The sequence below is a fragment of the Lipophrys pholis genome (assembly GCF_963383615.2).
Source record: "Lipophrys pholis genome assembly, chromosome: 20".
NCBI classification, from domain to species: domain Eukaryota; kingdom Metazoa; phylum Chordata; class Actinopteri; order Blenniiformes; family Blenniidae; genus Lipophrys; species Lipophrys pholis.
The window spans coordinates 15,056,943-15,074,462 of NC_137648.1; the positions used below are offsets into that span (position 1 = coordinate 15,056,943).

At 44.0% G+C, this 17,520-nt stretch overlaps 1 protein-coding gene across 2 annotated transcripts in view; it reads right to left on the reverse strand.

The window, feature by feature from the left end:
- The window catches only part of gli3 (GLI family zinc finger 3), a 99,949-nt gene that overhangs the window by 70,039 nt on the left and 12,390 nt on the right, over window positions 1-17,520 (reverse strand). The window contains exon 2 of one of the 2 annotated variants that reach the window (XM_080489562.1): window positions 12,156-12,332. In XM_080489562.1, the coding sequence (XP_080345688.1) occupies window positions 12,156-12,288 (133 nt within the window). In that variant the 5' untranslated portion in view covers window positions 12,289-12,332. The remainder of the gene's footprint in view (window positions 1-12,155; window positions 12,333-17,520) is intronic. The other variant, XM_080489563.1, reaches the window with a different exon arrangement.

Consider the following 17,520-nt stretch of genomic DNA (forward strand, 5'->3'; position numbering starts at 1 on the left):
AGTGAGAGAATTACTAATAGGTTATCCTAGATCTTTATTTCTGCATTTCTGAGGCTAATTAGTGAGTCCAAAACTCTGTTCACACATTACGTTTTTGCGTTTTCGTTTCACCAGAGTTTCATGTTTAGATTGCAACATTTTAAAAACAACGTCCATTTACACAGAAATAGCAGAAATGCTGAAAATTATGTAGATGGCATAGAGGGCCACTAGTGGGTGCTGTTCTTTGTTTTTGTAATGCATGCGCACAATATACGCAACAAGACGGTATAAACATTAACAATGGTGAGTACACGGATATTTGTATGGACAGACGATGAAGTTGGATTGTTAACGCATCTCAACTATAAAACTACCAAGTCCCAGGAGAATATGGAGTGGGAGTTATGCCACTCTGGAGGCTCCCATTGTTGTTACTGTCTGTCAACTCGCGCATGTGCACAACTATTTACTGAGGTCGTGGTGCGCATGTGCAGTAGTAGCATTTCAGTCGTTTACATGGAAACAGAGCCTGAGCAATTTCAGAAAGTTGCGTTTTCAGTGGCTCGGACCACAGTCTAAACGCAACAACATCTTTGCATTTTTCATTATAAAACATTGTGTAAATGGGGCTTGAATGATTTAAATGATTGGAAATGTGTAATAATATCCAACCGCAACTCATCCAAGTATATTCAAATACACTCTGTGATCTTTGACATAGCACAGGTAGAGAGGTGTTGGGAATTAATTCCCATCCATAAATCTACATTAGTCGCAGTCTGATGCCTTCTGCTGAATGTCTACATTACAGGTTGAATCGGGGGCTACACATGAGTGTGACGGATTTGAGTTCAATGAACAGCACGCCTGGAGCTTTGATGCTGCAGCTGGTAATGCTTATAGTTTCTAACCCGTCACATTGGGACATAAGGCCTTTTTACCAGAGAGCATGACAATCAGAATTCCAAACTACAAGCCAAACGCCATAAAAATAACACAACTCAAACTGACTCCTTTGACCCAGACTCCCACACATAGGGGATCTTCTGAGCGAGCATTAAGTCACGTTCAGTCAGAAAAAATTAAAAACCTCTGTGTCATTTGGATAAACATTTTTCTTTAGAACTTCATGTGCTGATTAACTAAACCAACATTTCTGGTTTTTCATCCAAATCCACAAGGCGCCAAGCTAATTCACAAGTAATACTTTGCACATTTTTACCACAAAAATTCCGCACATGCCCCCAATGTGTGCTGTAAATGGCAGCAGTTGCTTATTACACAGGGTTTCACTCACCGTCTTATCTCCCTACACCTGAAAACACAAGTGAGATGTGGACCAATCACTTCATTACAGTACTTTCTGCAGGCAGAAAAAGCTCTGCAGATTAGGGGATCTGCCATGTTGGCCAAACAGACTTAACCACTGGCTGTTGGGAGGAGACTGGAGGTTAGAGGTGAGTGAGGAAATGAAAAGACCAGGGATTTTCAGTGTGATTAACTAAATGCCCCTATAATGCAATGGAAAGCACAATGTAAGGTGAAAAGTTGCAGGCCTGGACAATATATTGGACTAACAGCTGGAACAATTGTCTCATATATCACAGGTTAGATCAGCCAGTATGTGTCAAATGTCATTGAGCTGCTACAGAGCTGAAGTGTACAATGGGGTGCGTAACAGACAGTATAGTTATTTGAGGAGTTTGCGTCTCCAGATGTTAAAGTTCCATTAGTTTTCTCCAAAATAATCTTAGGTTTCTGGCAGCAGGCAAGGCTCCGATGCACATTCAAATAGGCATGAAATCAGGAAATACCTTAATCAAAAACTCTGTAAACTCATACACAGTTTCAGAAAGGTGGTGCGTGGCTTTAAAGGAGCACTGATGCATGAAACATCTGACCACTGACCTTAAAATTCACCATTAATGGGAGATGAAGCTTGAGCTTTCACTTTGTTGGAATGTTTAACCTTTACCAGTTTCGCCATTTCTGATCAAATCGACCATGTTGTGGCTGCTTAATAATCTTGAACATGATTCCACAAACAGAATTTGGATTCTCATGGTAAATAAAATTACAGCAAAAAGAAGAAAGTAACCGTCGGGGCTTTGATATTTGTACTAAATCCTGGCTTTATCTCAAGTGTTGTAGTCTGATGGAGGATGGCGTTTTCTCGATGGCTTCCATCCATTCAAAACTAAACATTGAACAACTTTATCAGCCAACCGCAAACTATATCATGTCGTATTTCGGCTGGTAGAGCAGGTCATCTCACAATCCCAAGGTTGGCTGTTTCGAACCCTGATATCATCCACGAGTTGAAGACACTGAACCCAAAAAACTGGTCCCTGGTGGCTCATGTAGAAGATTTTGAGACTACTCAAGCGGTAACCCCATAAGCCTTCATTCTTTTGACATACTAAATTCAAACAGTGATGCAATATGTTTTCTTGACAAAACTCACTGGACTCCAAAGCTGCCATGTCTTGAGGTATATTGATATCCAGGCCAGTTTGTCATTTCATTTTTTCCCAAAAATAAGTTTGTTGTTGGTGTCAAAATCAAACAACTATTTATCATCAAGCATATTAAGTTTCTTTTTTGAGGAGTGCTGGTGATCGAAGAAAGCACACGGGGGATAAAGTATGTCTTGAGCCAAACTGTTAGCGCACAAGAGCAAAAGCCCAAATGGCCATCAGGGATTTATGATGACACATTTCATTACAGTAATACGCTAAATTATACAAAACAATTCTTCCTCAGTGCATTCCACTTTTTAACTACATAATGTTTACTTTAAACTCATTATCCCACCGCCATCCCCTCCAAACACACTGTCCATTTACCTCTCTTGTCCCTCCCTCACTCCCCTGTGTCTCCCCTCCTATTGCTGTTCCCTCTCGGTAATAAGCTCCCCTTATGTATGACCTCTCCTGTCACTCCCGCCAAAGGAATCCCGGCCTCCCGCTCCAATCTCGTCTCCTCCTCTAATCTTTTTCTCTATATTAATCCTACAATTGGCACATGGATGGCTACTGCAGCTCAATTGACATAATCTGGTGTTCTTATGGGAATAATTCAACAGGATGAGAGAGGCCTTTTAAAATTCATTCAAGCAAAAGACTTGAATGCTTCGGTCTACTTTAGGATTCACCTGTAGCCTCACCGCATTCCTTCTCCATCATTCATTCCCCCCACTTTTACCTCTCCATATCCCACCGCCTGTATCTCATTCCCACTTTCTTCCAGCTAATTTCTTCTCACTCATGCCTGGATTATCTTTTCCGCACCCCTCTCACACTCCCAGGTCTTCTCCCAGTTCCCATGTCTTTCCCAAATCTCCTCAATCTCCCCTCATCCTTTTTTCCCTTCACATTCCCTCCCTCCCTCTCTCCATCCACTACCTCCCTACCCCCCCCCCCCCCCCCCCCCCCCCCCCGAGTCGCGGTGGGACTATTGGACTCACGCAGCCCCATGCTGAGCTGCTCCAGAGCCAAGCCAGAACAAAGAGCCCATTGAGCCGAGCAGACATAATGTGGGCCGCCTCTGACAGCTCCGAAGATGAAGTCATGAGGTCGCCAAACAGTTAATAATGACAGCCCATCCTCCAGCTGCACAGTGAGTGTGTGTGTGTGTGTGTGTGTGTGTGTGTGCGGGTGTTTGTACAGTTTGGTACTGTTGAGGAAAGTGAGAGAAAACAAGACTGTCTGCATGCATGCATGACTGACTATCGACAGCGTGCAACTCGTGTGTACATATCTCAGAGCATGTGAATGGATAAAAAGCTTTTAAGGCCGTAATGAGATACTCCGTGACACTGAAAAATGCGCTCAATCACTTTGTAAATACCACTGAGAAAAAACAAAACCGTCAGAGAATTGCACTTTTAGTTTTGGCCTCGCTCCAGCTGCAACGAAAGAACACCCACCCCACCTCACCCCACCCAGCCCCACCGCCAGCCCACTTTTTTCCTTATTGGAGTCTGTCTGGCGCAAAGTCTGACATGAGACACATCTCCTCGGGACTGGAGCCGTCGCTGCGAGGCCCACACTCCGAACATCGTTAGACTCACAGCTCCAGGTGAGATCAGACAGGGTAGCGAACACTTAAGAGAGGTGCATATTTGTGTCTTTGTGCACAAGCGCACATGTGGGAGATTTGGTTCAAGTATTAATCTCAGTGCCACTGAATGGCCGTGGCCTATTAAAATGCCTTTACAGGACCACTTGCTTGTCGAGAGGCCTCCGGGCTGTGCTGTGCGGGACAGAGGGGGGAGGAGGAGGAGGAGGAGGAGGAGGAGGAGGAAGGGCGAGAATGGTGAAATACAACTATGCAATTGATTAACATTAGAAGGACTTGCTCAAGTTCAAATTGCATGGCCCCTCTGCTGTAAGCTACAGACATTTGTTTCGCCCGCAAGTCGAATGTTTCTTTCAAACCCTGTCTCAGCAACACATCTGAGTTCAATTCTCCGCATGCCCTCACTCTGAAAATCAATTCCACCTCCTCTCCTCTGCTCTTTTCCTCCAGGTCTGCGAGCAGACCAGGGCGAGGGGATTACACTGTCCCTCCCCAGATCCAAGCAAGACAACAAATGGTTCTTATCAACTGACACCCCCCCCCCCCCCCCCCCCCCCTTTTCTCCCGCCATGCAGGAGGAAGAGGCAGGAAAACTGGTCAGGCCGCTTTGTCAGTGGATGTGTTTCGGGGGCTCTGTCTGCCAATCGTGGCAACTCTTTTCACACTTAAAGCCTGAGCTATTTACGAGAGCCCTGAGAGAATACATGCACAGCACCGGAGGGTGGGAAGAACGGAGGGGAGAGAGTTGCTGCTTCACAACCTCTGCTTCTAATCAATCACCAAAAATCACTGCCATGGTTTCTGGCCTTTGATCCTGGCTCCTCTTTCGCACTACGAGGGAGAGTGCTGGGCGGCGAAAGGGGAGGAGGGAGCAAGGAGAAGGGTGAGAGTCAAGGCCCAGGGGGTGTGGAGGTCAGGGGAGAGAGATTAAGGGGTAGAGGGGGCCTTTTTGCACTCTCAAATCTGAAAGCATGTCTTGATTTAATCCAGAGTTTGGAGCAGAAAATGGCCTGCAATTCACAGTCAGATTTAGAAATAGAAATTCTAACTCAACACTGAAAATCAGTTTGTATGACCTGGATATAAGGTTTTGGTTCTTGAGTTAGCATGTTCTCTCTGTGCATGCAAAGGTTTTCTCACGACACAATCCTCTTACAATCCGACAATGGATTTGAATTAGTGTCTGTAAAGTGTCCATAGATGTGAATGTGCGTTTGACCCGTGAATGTCTGGTGACCCCCGCACTCATGACACTTGCTAAGGCCCTGTCCACACGAGAATGCCCTTTCACGTAAACGCATCGTTTTTGGCCGATCATCCACAGTTTTTTGGGGGGAAATTCTAAAGCGTTGGCTCGGCTTTGAGGTGTGGATTCAGCTCCAGGCCGAGCTGCAGAAGCTACTGATACTAGTAGGTCTAGTACAGCGATATGTTGGATTTCTAAAGTACCAGGAGTCTACTTCTATATTTCTATGTGCTCCGCGTCTTCTTTTTGGTGTATTCAGTGGGTCACAGCGCCCCTAAAGGCCTGACATAAGTACTATATGCCCTTAGGCATCATGTTGATCCGTGTTCGTAGTGACGTGTGGACGGAATTGTTTCTGAGAACGCTGGGGAGAAAAAAGATCGTTTTGGCTCAAGCGGACACCGCCTTAGTGGTACAGAAAATATATGGATATGGAGCACTTAAGGGTAAAACTGATGAAATATCAAAACAAAATCAGGAGACAGTCAAGTGAGAATCTAACTTTATCACTTTCTAAAAATGTGACAGAATAAAAGGTCTTTCTAATTCCATACGGTCAATATTTATGTTTTCTTTTAAAGAGTGCCCTTGATTGTAGAATTTAAAAAATAAAATAAAAAATGCAACACGTGTTACTTTTCTTCTCAAGCCAAGGTATACTTGAGATATTTATGCGCCCTGCGCTCGGTTGTATAAAATCTAGGTCCAACACACTAGTTGCTACATCATCCTTTAAGTCCCATTCAGAAACAATCTAAATCCGGCGAGGAGGACAGACCGAGCAAGCAAAACAGAGAGGACGCGCAGAGGAACACACCACAATAAATCCTCCTGGCAGGGTCAAGACACTCCTGCTTTGTTCCTCCTGGCAGGAGGGAGGCCACTGATGCCGACCAACAAATGGACAGAATGGTAGAATAATCAACTACTGTTTCCCCCACTTTATTGGTTTATGAGTTTACGGGGCCCTTGGTCCCCCCTGAGCTGCTCTCTTTATCTCTCTCGCTCTCTGTGAGGAAGCAAGATGTACTAGATTCAGCAAGGTGAGCCTGGTCGATGTACCACTGCCCTCTCACACAGGGCAAGCTGATTTGCCTTTTAGGAGCCGGTCATTGCTTTCGCAGGCTTGCCTCTGACCGGGATGACCTCTGACACCCCGGCCTTTCCTTGCTCTCAGCATGTCAGTGAAAATGACCTCAGGTTCCTTTAAGAAGCTTTTGTGATGGACAGCAGGAACTCTCAAAACATATTAGAATTACAAACCCTGCACTGAGATGTCAGCGTGACGTTCCCTTGTTCTGTGAGAGCATCATATGAACAAGCAGTCCTTTAGGTAACATTTGACTAATGAAGTTAATCAACAAGTACTGGAAATCAAGCATTAGTACCCAACCTAATACAATGATCTTTTTTAACAAATCATAAGGATGCCATTATGTAAACAATGTTGCAGGCAATACAGATGTTCACATTTCAATTTATTTGCAAAACTTTCCCCTTACAAGCTCAGTTTAGAAATGAATAAGCTGCTTCAGCTTGAGATAATTATCTTAAAAAAATCTGAGACACTAAAACTTCAAATGATTCATTTTCTTCTTCTTGATTTTTGACCTTCGTCGTGTCACAACAGCTGTTTTCTAGATTCCTTTCATAAAAGTAATTGGATGTTCCCGCATGTTTTGGTTGGAAAAGAACACGTCAACATGCACAATAATAAACAAGATTTTAATTGAGGTTGAAAGTTGTTACGTTACAACAAGTAGCATGGATGCAAAGACGTGTGGGGGTGGGTTCCAATTCCACTACAGCGACATTCTCCACAGTGTGCACAATTCTTGAGGCGGTGGCTTCTTGCATGCATCTTCCAGCAGTGAAGGAGCAGAGAGGCCCCAGCAGGCAGACCTGGGCAGGCGGAAGTTTGCCAGACGAGAGAGAGAGAGAGAGAGAGAGAGAGAGAGAGCAACGGAGGCCAGGCAGGGCTGAAGTGGGCCGGGCAGCTGAGTGTTCCCCTCCGCCCTGAGTAGCAGCGAGGCTAAGCTAATCCTGCGCCTCAGGCCCCCGTGAGGTGGCTCTGCCAAAGTCTGTACCCCTGCTGCTGCAGGAAATTGCCTTCAGTGCAGAGGTCCATGAAATGGCCATGGCTCAACAGAGAAGTCGAAGTACATCCACCGCGAGTGCACATGGAGGTTTTACAAACTCTACTCTACAGGTAGCTTCTGTATTTCATACCTCCTGCATAAACCTCTCAAAGCCCACAATGAAACGCCGAAAACGGCCATATTGTGGCTAAATCTGCCGCAAGTTTCAATCAGTTTTTATGCATTTCTATGTATTATGCATGTACCACGCAGAGGTCTTTTGCCGCTAAAAGCCAGTTTTCCTGTGTGGGGTTGTGTGTCAGAGTCTATAACGCCTCCTCCTTTGTGCTGTTTGACCCAGGGGCCAGCCAGAGCTCCCTGAGGTCCCTTATCCTTCCATCAGTTCTCTCTCATTAGCCCCTGCAGGCAGCGCCAAGAGTAGGGTAACATTGAGGGGCCCCTGCTCTCTCTTCCACTCTCGCTCATTCTCTCTCTTTCTGTACAAATACAGATGACACAGATCACCTTTGAGCAGTTGAGAGCCACAAACAACTGCAATGTAAAGACTCAGTTAAAGTGATGTAGCGCATACGGCTTAATTCTGTGTTTAATTCCACGGATTTCTTTACTTGGAATTTTTTGGGGGTAAATTGGGAAAAATACCATGGGAGGGAATCATTTCAGTGTACTATTTTTTTATTTTTTTTATTGCTTATGAATTGTTGTTCCACAAATCACTGAAAATATGAGGCAGCAGACTTTTGCAAATTCACATTGAAATAGCAAAATTATTATGTGTATGCAGGTAATTTGTTTGACTAATGTATAATGTACTTTGTTTTGACTAATCAACAAAATGAAACAAAATAAACAGTATTATATGTTGCAACTATTAAAGAGCTATTTATACTGAACATACTGGATATGACTTACTTCATGTGAGTTTAAGTAGAAGACGTGACAAATAATAGTCACTCGTAATTTTCTTCGACTTCATCGTTACCTCATTTTTTTAAATCCTGACAACAGTTCGCAATGTAATACAGTTAAATTTGCTAAATTGGTTATCTTATTATAAAAGAAAAAAAAGACGATATTTTCTCATTTTTAACATACTTCCTAATGCTGAATTATCAGACACAGTTAACAGTCAGGCAGTGGTTGGGTGTTCTTTTTTAATTATATGCATACAATAATGTTTTGGGTTTTTTTTCCAGTGGTGCACCCTTTTTTCTGGGTGGGGGGGGGATAAAAATGGTGGAAAGCAGTGGTGGCAGTCTGACGAAGGAGGGAAGAGGAGGAGGAGGAGCAGGAGATGGGGCAAGACACAGTGCCGAAACAGTTGATTATGAGTCCCATCAAGTGATCAATGATTTCATTAATAAGACAGATCATGCGACTGTCATAGCTGTGACACTGGCTGAGGGATGATCCGCTCCCAATGCTCCATCTCTACCCCCAAGCCCCCCACTTCTTTCCCCCCTCCCTTGCCTGTCCCTCTAATATTGCCTCCCTCTGCCAGCGACAAGGGAAACGCCAAGGGAGGAGAAAAAAAAAAGGGGGGGGGATGGAGCGGAGCTGGGTATTGGCGAGGATAGAGGGAGGGGGTTTTCGTCATGAGGGGAGGAGGTGGGGAGGAGAGGAGGGAGGAAGAAAAGTGAAAATCCATTTTGAAACCCATTTTCAATTAGGGGTCCACAAGCTGTTATCACAGGTGTCCCAGAATGGGGGCCCGTAAGTGAAAATGTCTCCTATCCGTTTCTGAAATGAAACCTTATCTGGGAGGCACAAAGATGGTGGGGACAGCGTATCTGTAAATTACTTTCCATCCCTGCTGTTAACGGGAACTTTATTTCTGTCAGATGACATTCCCCTTCTATTTACTGTTGATCATTTAAATGGCTGCCTAAAAAGAAGGTGGCCCTTCACTCTCCCTCTATCTCCCCCCCCTCCCTCCTCTCTGTATCACTCTTCCTCCTTTCCCCCACATCAGAAGATGTTTTTTTTTTTCTCCCCCGATGTAGTCAAAGTGCTCCCTTTCTTCTTTAAACACTTTAGCCACGCTCTGCATTTGCTTAGGGATTTCTTTAGGAACCTACACGAAGGCCCCGCGTTTGTTGCCCTTTAAAGCTTAACTTGTTTGCCTCTGAGACCCTTCCTCTTGCCCTTTTAAGCACGACCATTAAACTCACCCAGAGGCTGACTGTTAAAGCGGCGTTCCCTGACAAATTTTCTGAATTGAATCCAGTTTTCCTCCTACCCGTTTCAAGCCTATCTTGTTATTTCCACTAACAAGCAGAGGCACTAGTAGCATGAAAGTTCAACCACAAACTTTTCCAAATAACCGGTCTTTTCTCCTCTACTTTTTTATTTTTTTTTAACAATTATCCCATGACGACAGGATTTATTCAGCCACAGAGCATGGACATCTTTTTTTTTTTTTCTTTTTTTTTTAATCGCAGGACCCAACAAAAGAATCAGGGGACTTTGTGGTCCACCTGCCTGCCGAATGATGAGGACTGAAGGGGAGGGCAGCCCCTCCACAAACCCCTCCTAAAGAGCACCAATCACAGCATTGTTGTGGCACAGTCGGCCCTTTTGAGCTGTCAGTGCAAGAGGAGGGGGCACGGACATGAATGGCACACAGGATGAAGCCACCATTTAGCCAACCATGTGGGAACGCTGTACCAGAGACCGGATAATTACTGTGGGCTCACCCAACATGGACAAAACTAACTTAGATCGGAGGGTAAAGAGGGGGAAAGATTTTGGAGCAATACCCCAACAGATCAGATCCATACCTGTTTGTAACTGAACTTGCAGTGGAGATTACTTTTGAAAGACATAGCTGAACATCCGCCACATCCACTCCACCTGCCCTCCCTAATTATTTTCCACTTTTCACAAGTTATCATAGCACGCTACTGCCGGATGCACCACGGGGTTTCCGCCGTGTTGAGATCAGGGGCCATAGCTCCGCATGACAGGGGGAAATATTTTTTGCCGGGCTTTCCTCAGAAGAACCAGTCACTGGGGTTCCACAGCTGCTCACAATTACCTTTTGTTTGCATGGAGGCAGCGGGGCAGGGGCTACGAGGGTTAAAGTTGAAGCGAGTGTAGGGTTACACCTGATAAGAGGTTATGAGTTCTGGGGGCGAATTGGGAATGTGCTGTAATTATAACCACACAAAGAATGTGTAAGCTATCTTATGATTCTAAAGGAGCGATCGGGATCTAAAAGGGCCCTTTCTCCACAGATGAGTATCGTCCCAGCCCTCATCAGGTGAATTATGAGGCTACTGTATTTGGGGCAGCATGAAGTCGTACAGCACATCGCCTGACGTGGCTGAATGAGCCTGAACGACTACTCAGCGCGGTTTTCAAAACAAAAAAGAAAGATCCACACTTACGGAGCCAGATTACATGCATGCGTATTCCACAACAAACGTTTGTTTCCCCACTGTCCCTTTCTAATGAGATAAGCAGCGTAGGCCATCTGGGAATGAGTAAGAGTGAGTTTTCTCAAAAGCTCTCAGGATGCATTACCTTGGCCAACTCTGTGTGATAATTCGCATGCGGAGAACAAGTCACTGAAACTTTTATTTACCGTTTTTCGGACCGTTTGTTTCCCATTCACACTTGATCAATGATCATGTTTGACATCAGCAAAGTCGAAACGGGTGTCAGAAACCATTCAATCAGTCCACCGGAGCCAATCCTCCACACACAAAACCTTCCAAATCCTCTCGCAGCTAATGAGCACAGCTGCAGCTCAGTCCACAGTGATCTCAACTCTGGTTTTGTTATGATTTTAGTGTGATGCTGCAAGGCTTTCCAGTAATAAAAAACAGGAAAGAAAAAAAAAAGAAGCCATCTAATATCTTTTATTCGAGCCACAGAATTAAGAATGAAAGGCTGAATGATGACAGGCTTAATGAACCGCAAGCTCTGTGCCACTTTTAATAGCATGTGTTGAGGACATTGCTATGTAAACATGCCAAAGTTGCTACCAGTGAGCTTTGTCTTTGACTCACTCTGAAGCTTGAGAAGACATGGGGGGGTGGGAAGGAAAAACAGTGGTGTGTGTGTGAATCGGTGGGTGTCTAAATCTTTTAATCATGTTTTTCTGAGTTGGTCAACTTCATCATTAAACAATGAGAACATAGACATGAAGAAAATCTTTGTCCCCTGTAGATCACAGACTCATTTCTGCTGAGTGAATACTGGTGACGGACACAGGGCCATAGGAATGCTGTATTTTTGTAGCCTTAGGTGGAAGTTGGCTTGACAGCAGCTCCCACGACACAAAGTTGACGTGCTTTAATATCGTTCCGTTGGGAATTGTTCCAAAAAGTAAGTGCTTTCACAAAGAAAAGTTCAAATACTAAGATAATCTTAACTGAACACCAGCTTTGTTATTATTTAGATAATCCTTGTTTAAAAATGAAACCTAAAACATATTCAAAAATTCTATTAGCTTTGAGGAATGGTAGCCATAAATGCTCATATGCAGTCTTAGATGCAAATGTCAAGACTCAGTCCCACAGCAATTGAAAGCAGACACAATATACAGTATATACTGCAAGATTGTTCTCACTTTTTGACAGAAAGAAAGTTGAAGTCGAACTTGATGAAAAAACAATCTGAATTCCATAAAGACTGGAAGGATATTCAAGAGTTGTTAGCTCTACCGATAATGTGATTGTATCATAGTGCGAGCTAGAGTGCAGACATAACCGGTCAGCGAAGACTTGGAGTTGAAAATGTACCATTTGAGGTTGTGCTGGAGGCCACAGCCTTCTCGCTGATGTCGCTGCGTGCCGATGAGCCCTTGGTAGCCACGATGGTCTCCACCCTCTTCTTCTTCTCAGCTGCTGAACTGGCCTGGGACTGGGTTTCCATGGCGATGGTTCATTCCTCAAGGCCTCATGGAGCCAAGATGACTGCTGGAGAAGCAGAAAGAGAAACATGCCATGAGATGAATCTGACCAAACTAGTTTTCTGTGTGTTGTTCAATTTTGTCCAGTTATGTATCTGTTGTTCAATATCATGCAAAGTTAAGTGCATCAAGAAAAGGCTTCAGCATTACAAACATGGTTGAATTTCAGATTCAGTCCTCCTTCTTCATGATGCCCAGAGCAGACCAGGGGCCAATCCACCAGCTCCCCATGATAATATGACTCAAACCTGCTGGGCTCTGATTTGCCTGTCAGGAGGGGGGGCGAGGGGCTGTTCACCACCCCGAACTAACTGTGGGTAAATATCCAAACGCCAACATTTACCTCACCTCATTTTCAACTGTGTCACACTAAACTTCTGACTTGTTATGAAAAAAATAAAAAATAAGGCTATAAACAGTGGAAGGCAGGACATCCTGAGCAGGTTTTATATCTCAGAATAGAACTAAAGGCAGTTCGTGGATGTACTGATAATCCTGCTCGAGCAGTCTTTCCAGAGAGAAAGGAGAAACCTTAAGGGGATACCACAGAGAGAGAGAGAAACATTCACAGTCCTGAAAAAAAAAAAAAAAAAACAAGGGTTGTTTGAAGGCCCTTTTGGGAATATCATGGTGCCGGGCAATTTTTCTTTCAAAGAATAAAGGTGGTTCAAGTTAATACTGTCTGTGGGTTTAGAAGGGGGTTCAGCCAACAGTCTAGCAGACACGCTGCTCAGTTCAGCACCTCAGAGGCCGTCTACCAGCTCGACTCTATCTAGGTCATGGAGGTCTCTGATTATGGAGACACCATCACAACCACTCATTTACACAAAGTACAGGACAGCTTCATTTGGTCCAATACAAAGCCTTTACTTAGACTCCATAATTCATAGGTAATTACTGGAAATATTTAGTCTCACCAACATTTTCTTTACAATAAAGCCCCGCTAATTACCCAACTGTACTATTTAATTGTCCTCCACTATATAAACATGCACGGATACAAAGGCAGTAAAGTCAGCTGTAATGCAAAACGAGAAGTGCTACAAAAACTAGAGGGGGGGGGGGGGGGGGGGGGGGGATGAGGGGAGGGGGGGTGTGTGTGCGGTTTTTTTAACCAACTCCCCAAGGAAGGAAGGCGAGGGGGAAGTGGTGAGGGGTAAACTTCAGACAAACACTGTACGCTTTGTTTGTTTTTTTTCCCAACCCCCTGAAAAAACCAGAGTCTGTCATCCATTCTGACCCGACAACAACATCTGTAAGCAATTGCCGGCTTACGAAAAAAAAAAGAGAAGGGGGGGGGGGGAGAAAAAAAAACACAATGCAATTACTCCCCTACCAATCAAAACAGAATTAAAAAAGAGCTTGTCCTCTAATCACTCCCACATGAATACATGTGTAGCCGTCATCCCCAACCAAAGACGTTTTTGTCCTACTTGCATAGATATCATCTGAAATCACAGCTGCATGTGTTTGATAGACTGAACTCTTTCATTACGGCGGTGTATTGTTGCAGGATGATAGAGTTAATGGTTAGAATATGTGCAAAGTGTGTTTCCTCTATGGCGACTGATCATAGGTGCCACTCATTCATCAGCGTGATAACGGCAAACCCGAGTGAAGGCAAGCAACAAAAAAAGAGGGAAAGAACAAGGAGAGACACTGCTTTACAGCCGTTACTGGAAAATCTCCCAGCATGCTGTGTGTGAGGAGTGTGGATACATGTACGTGTGTGTCTTCACATCGCCCCTAGGTGAGTCAGACCGGAGCAAAAGAAAAAGAAAGAAGAAAGAAAAGAGCTGAAAGTGCAGTAAATATGAGGGTCCCGGTTGGGGTTTGCGTGGGGGGTGAGGAGAGGCGCGGGGAATTCCACCGGTCGGGCAAATATTCACAAGTCCAAGCTACTGAAGCGTGTCTGACGGGCCTTTTGTGTTCCACAAGGCAGGCCACAGTTCCAAAGCAGCAATTAAAAGCAGGACCTTTTCACCCATAATCCCTCTGACCTGGACGCCCACACCCAATCCTGCAGATGTTCCCGTCTCTGCTTTCAGCTTTGGTGTTGCTCATTTTTGCCCCGTACAAATCTTCAAATAGGCAAAAAAAAAATTTAAAAAGAGGTGCTATGTGTTTACATGAAGACATGACAGTATGACGATGAAGTGTCTTCCATGTGAGGAAGTTTTTACAGTTAGTTTTTTTTTCCTCGTTTCTCAGGATTTCACTTTTTTGACAGTCATCTTAAGTTGGCATTTGTCCCTTTGACCTTTGGCAACCAGAGGACAAACGCGTATACCTGCGGGCCAGAAAACATGAGACAGCACAGACACAATCCTCTAAGAGGACTATTTTATAGACTCGATTCACAAGCGAGCGCATGATGCTGCTGTTACCCAGAATAAATGATAATTTCATATTAAAGTCATTCCCATGAAATGTCTGTCCCACACCCAATTAGACAAGAGAAAGAGAGTGTATCTTTATTTGTCTTCGACTGTAATCCTTCCACACAGAAAGGGAGGCGATTAAACAGGTTTAAAATACCACAATTCAGACTGCACCCTCAGAAAAAAAAAAATCTTATTTTATAAGCATATTAAGCAAATCAATTTAACATAAATTATACGCCTTGGTGACAAAGGCACTGAGTTGAAAGTCATCTGCAAATTGAACACATCAAAGTGAAACACTAAAATAAACTTTTGCCTTTGATATGAAAAAAAATAAATCAGTTTTGCTTCCTTTTTGGGAGTTTGAACAAACGGTAATGGCATCAAATAAAATGTTGCTTTTGTGCTTTTTTTTTTTTCGTTGCAGGTTTGATTTTACACAACTGCTTCAGGTGTACTTCACATATCTGCATTTCTGTCATCAGTAACGTGCTTACAAATGCAAGTCACAAGCGAGCGCGCCACTAAGAAACTGGGGGGACATTTATATATAAACTCTTGAAGTGTCTTCTTAGATTTGGCAACCCCCTTTCCAGACAGACGGGGTACTGTATTTGTGTTCATTTCATTAGGGCGACTGTTCAGTGTCGAAGGCCCCCTGAGGGGGAGACTGGCAGCACCGCAGCATTCATCATCATTACATCAGCGACCACCGAGATCTGCTATCTTAGGCTTATCAACACTGCACAAACGCACCGCGGCGCAGCGAGTTAGAGGGGAGGGGAGAGATGGGAGATGGAGACGATTGAGGGAGATTGTGAGCAAAAGTGGGATAAGGGAGAAAATGAATGGAGAAAGGGAGGAGCGTGAGACTGTGTGTGTGTGTGTGTGTGTGTGTGTGTGTGTGTGTGTGTGTGTGTGTGTGTGTGTGTGTGTGTGTGTGTGTGTGTGTGTGTGTGCCCCTGCGTGCCTGCACATGTTTTTCCTGTGTGTACAATGTGTGTTTTGCACATTTCACAGCTACGCCAACAATATTAAGGGTTCCTTCACAGCTGGAATAACTAAAACACTGAGGGGCAAAGAGGGAGGAGGAGGGGAAGGAGGAGGGGGAGGAGGAGTCTAAGCCCCTTGGCAAGATTACCTGAATCCAGCAATAAAACAGAATGTGCCTGCGATGGGCTGCGTGTGTTTACATTGGATGAGGTCAGCATGAGGGGATGGGACCCTCTTGAGGAGAGAGTGGAGGTTCTTGCTGGTGGTTAGAGGACCTGTCATGGGTTCAAAATCCCTTCTGAGGAGGTGTTCCCAAATTCAATGGCTCTTTGAGGAAACCACATACTTGGGTTTCCATGCTGCACTTACAGCTTGCCCTCGGCCCTGGAAGGCAGAGGGGAATGAGGAGGGGTGGTTTGGGATTTAGTGGCTGCGGCTCCCATTCACCAGTGAAACTTTACATTGTGCCCAGATGGTACTAAGTCTGGCCTACAGCTGATGGGGACCAGCCCCTCAAGTAAGGACCATTTAGCAGGAATTAGTCACACCCTGCCACACACACACATATCAAATCCGAGATATGCACATGCAAACTGGTTTAGTGCTCGATCTTCTCACCCTTTTGTGTACAGTGACACGGCTGAGCTATTCAGATTGTTAGTCATTTACATGTTTCTATAATATCCCACCACGCACGATGTGTGAGTCCAACTTTTTACAGCTACATTGTAAAGCTTGGAAGTTGACACTTTTATGGATATGACTTGTTAGTTCAAGTTTTGAATCAGTAAATCATTTCATGAATGCTGAATGGTAAAACTGAAGTGCCAATAAATCACAGTGCCACGGGGAAGACATGTTGTTGCCCAATTTGGACGTTAGAATTTAGTGAGTTTACATAACAAAGAGAAATTGGTGGGTTTTTTTGGCAATATTTTAGAACGATGCAGACAATAAATAAGTATAGGATACTTTCACATTATATACAAGATACCTTTCAAAATTAGATTTAGAATTTTTCTTACGACGATGTAAAATGCTAATTATAGGCTCATTCGAAACTTTGAAAAGAGTTTTTACACAATCGTTGAAGTTCAGTATGACAACATGACGTTGCCGATACCCTCTGAAGCTGCATTTATCAATTTGTTGGGAGACATTTTTTGAGCACAAGCTTCTCATATCACAACATATTTATTTATTGGTATACTTTGGGTTTGGGGAGTAAAGCCAGACATCTGATTAACAAAAAGGGAAAAGATGCAAAAGTAAAAAAGAAAAAGAAAAAGAGGCTTAAAACTTTGGTATCTGATCATCACTAATTATTACATTCACCCAATCTTACAATAGAACTTATGTTTGTTTTTTGGGTCTGAAACCACAGCCACCTTTAAGAAAAACACTACCACTGGGAATGAAGGCGGTTTACTTAAATACAGATTTCAAAAGTTGTTCCTCACACGTACTCTATCCCATGGACTCATCCAATTGTGGCTACACAGACACCCTACTTTTCTTGCGTCTATTGTCTTTTATTAAGGTGCAATAATACGGCATCCTATCAGGAAACCACACTGTGTCGCACAAAAATTGAAAATGTAAGGCGTGCTCATACGAGGACCGTTATTTATTTTTATTTTTTTCTCAAGGACAAACAACACAGCCCATCAGTAGCTTTCAGCGCAGCTAATAAGATTATCCTCGCATGCGTCTTGGTCCCTCAGACCTCTCCACTTAAGATGCTTTGGCGGGCTGGTGAGGGACCGAGTGTGTTGCACAGCAGAATGAGCTGAGTGCATCTTACATTCCTGGGTAACA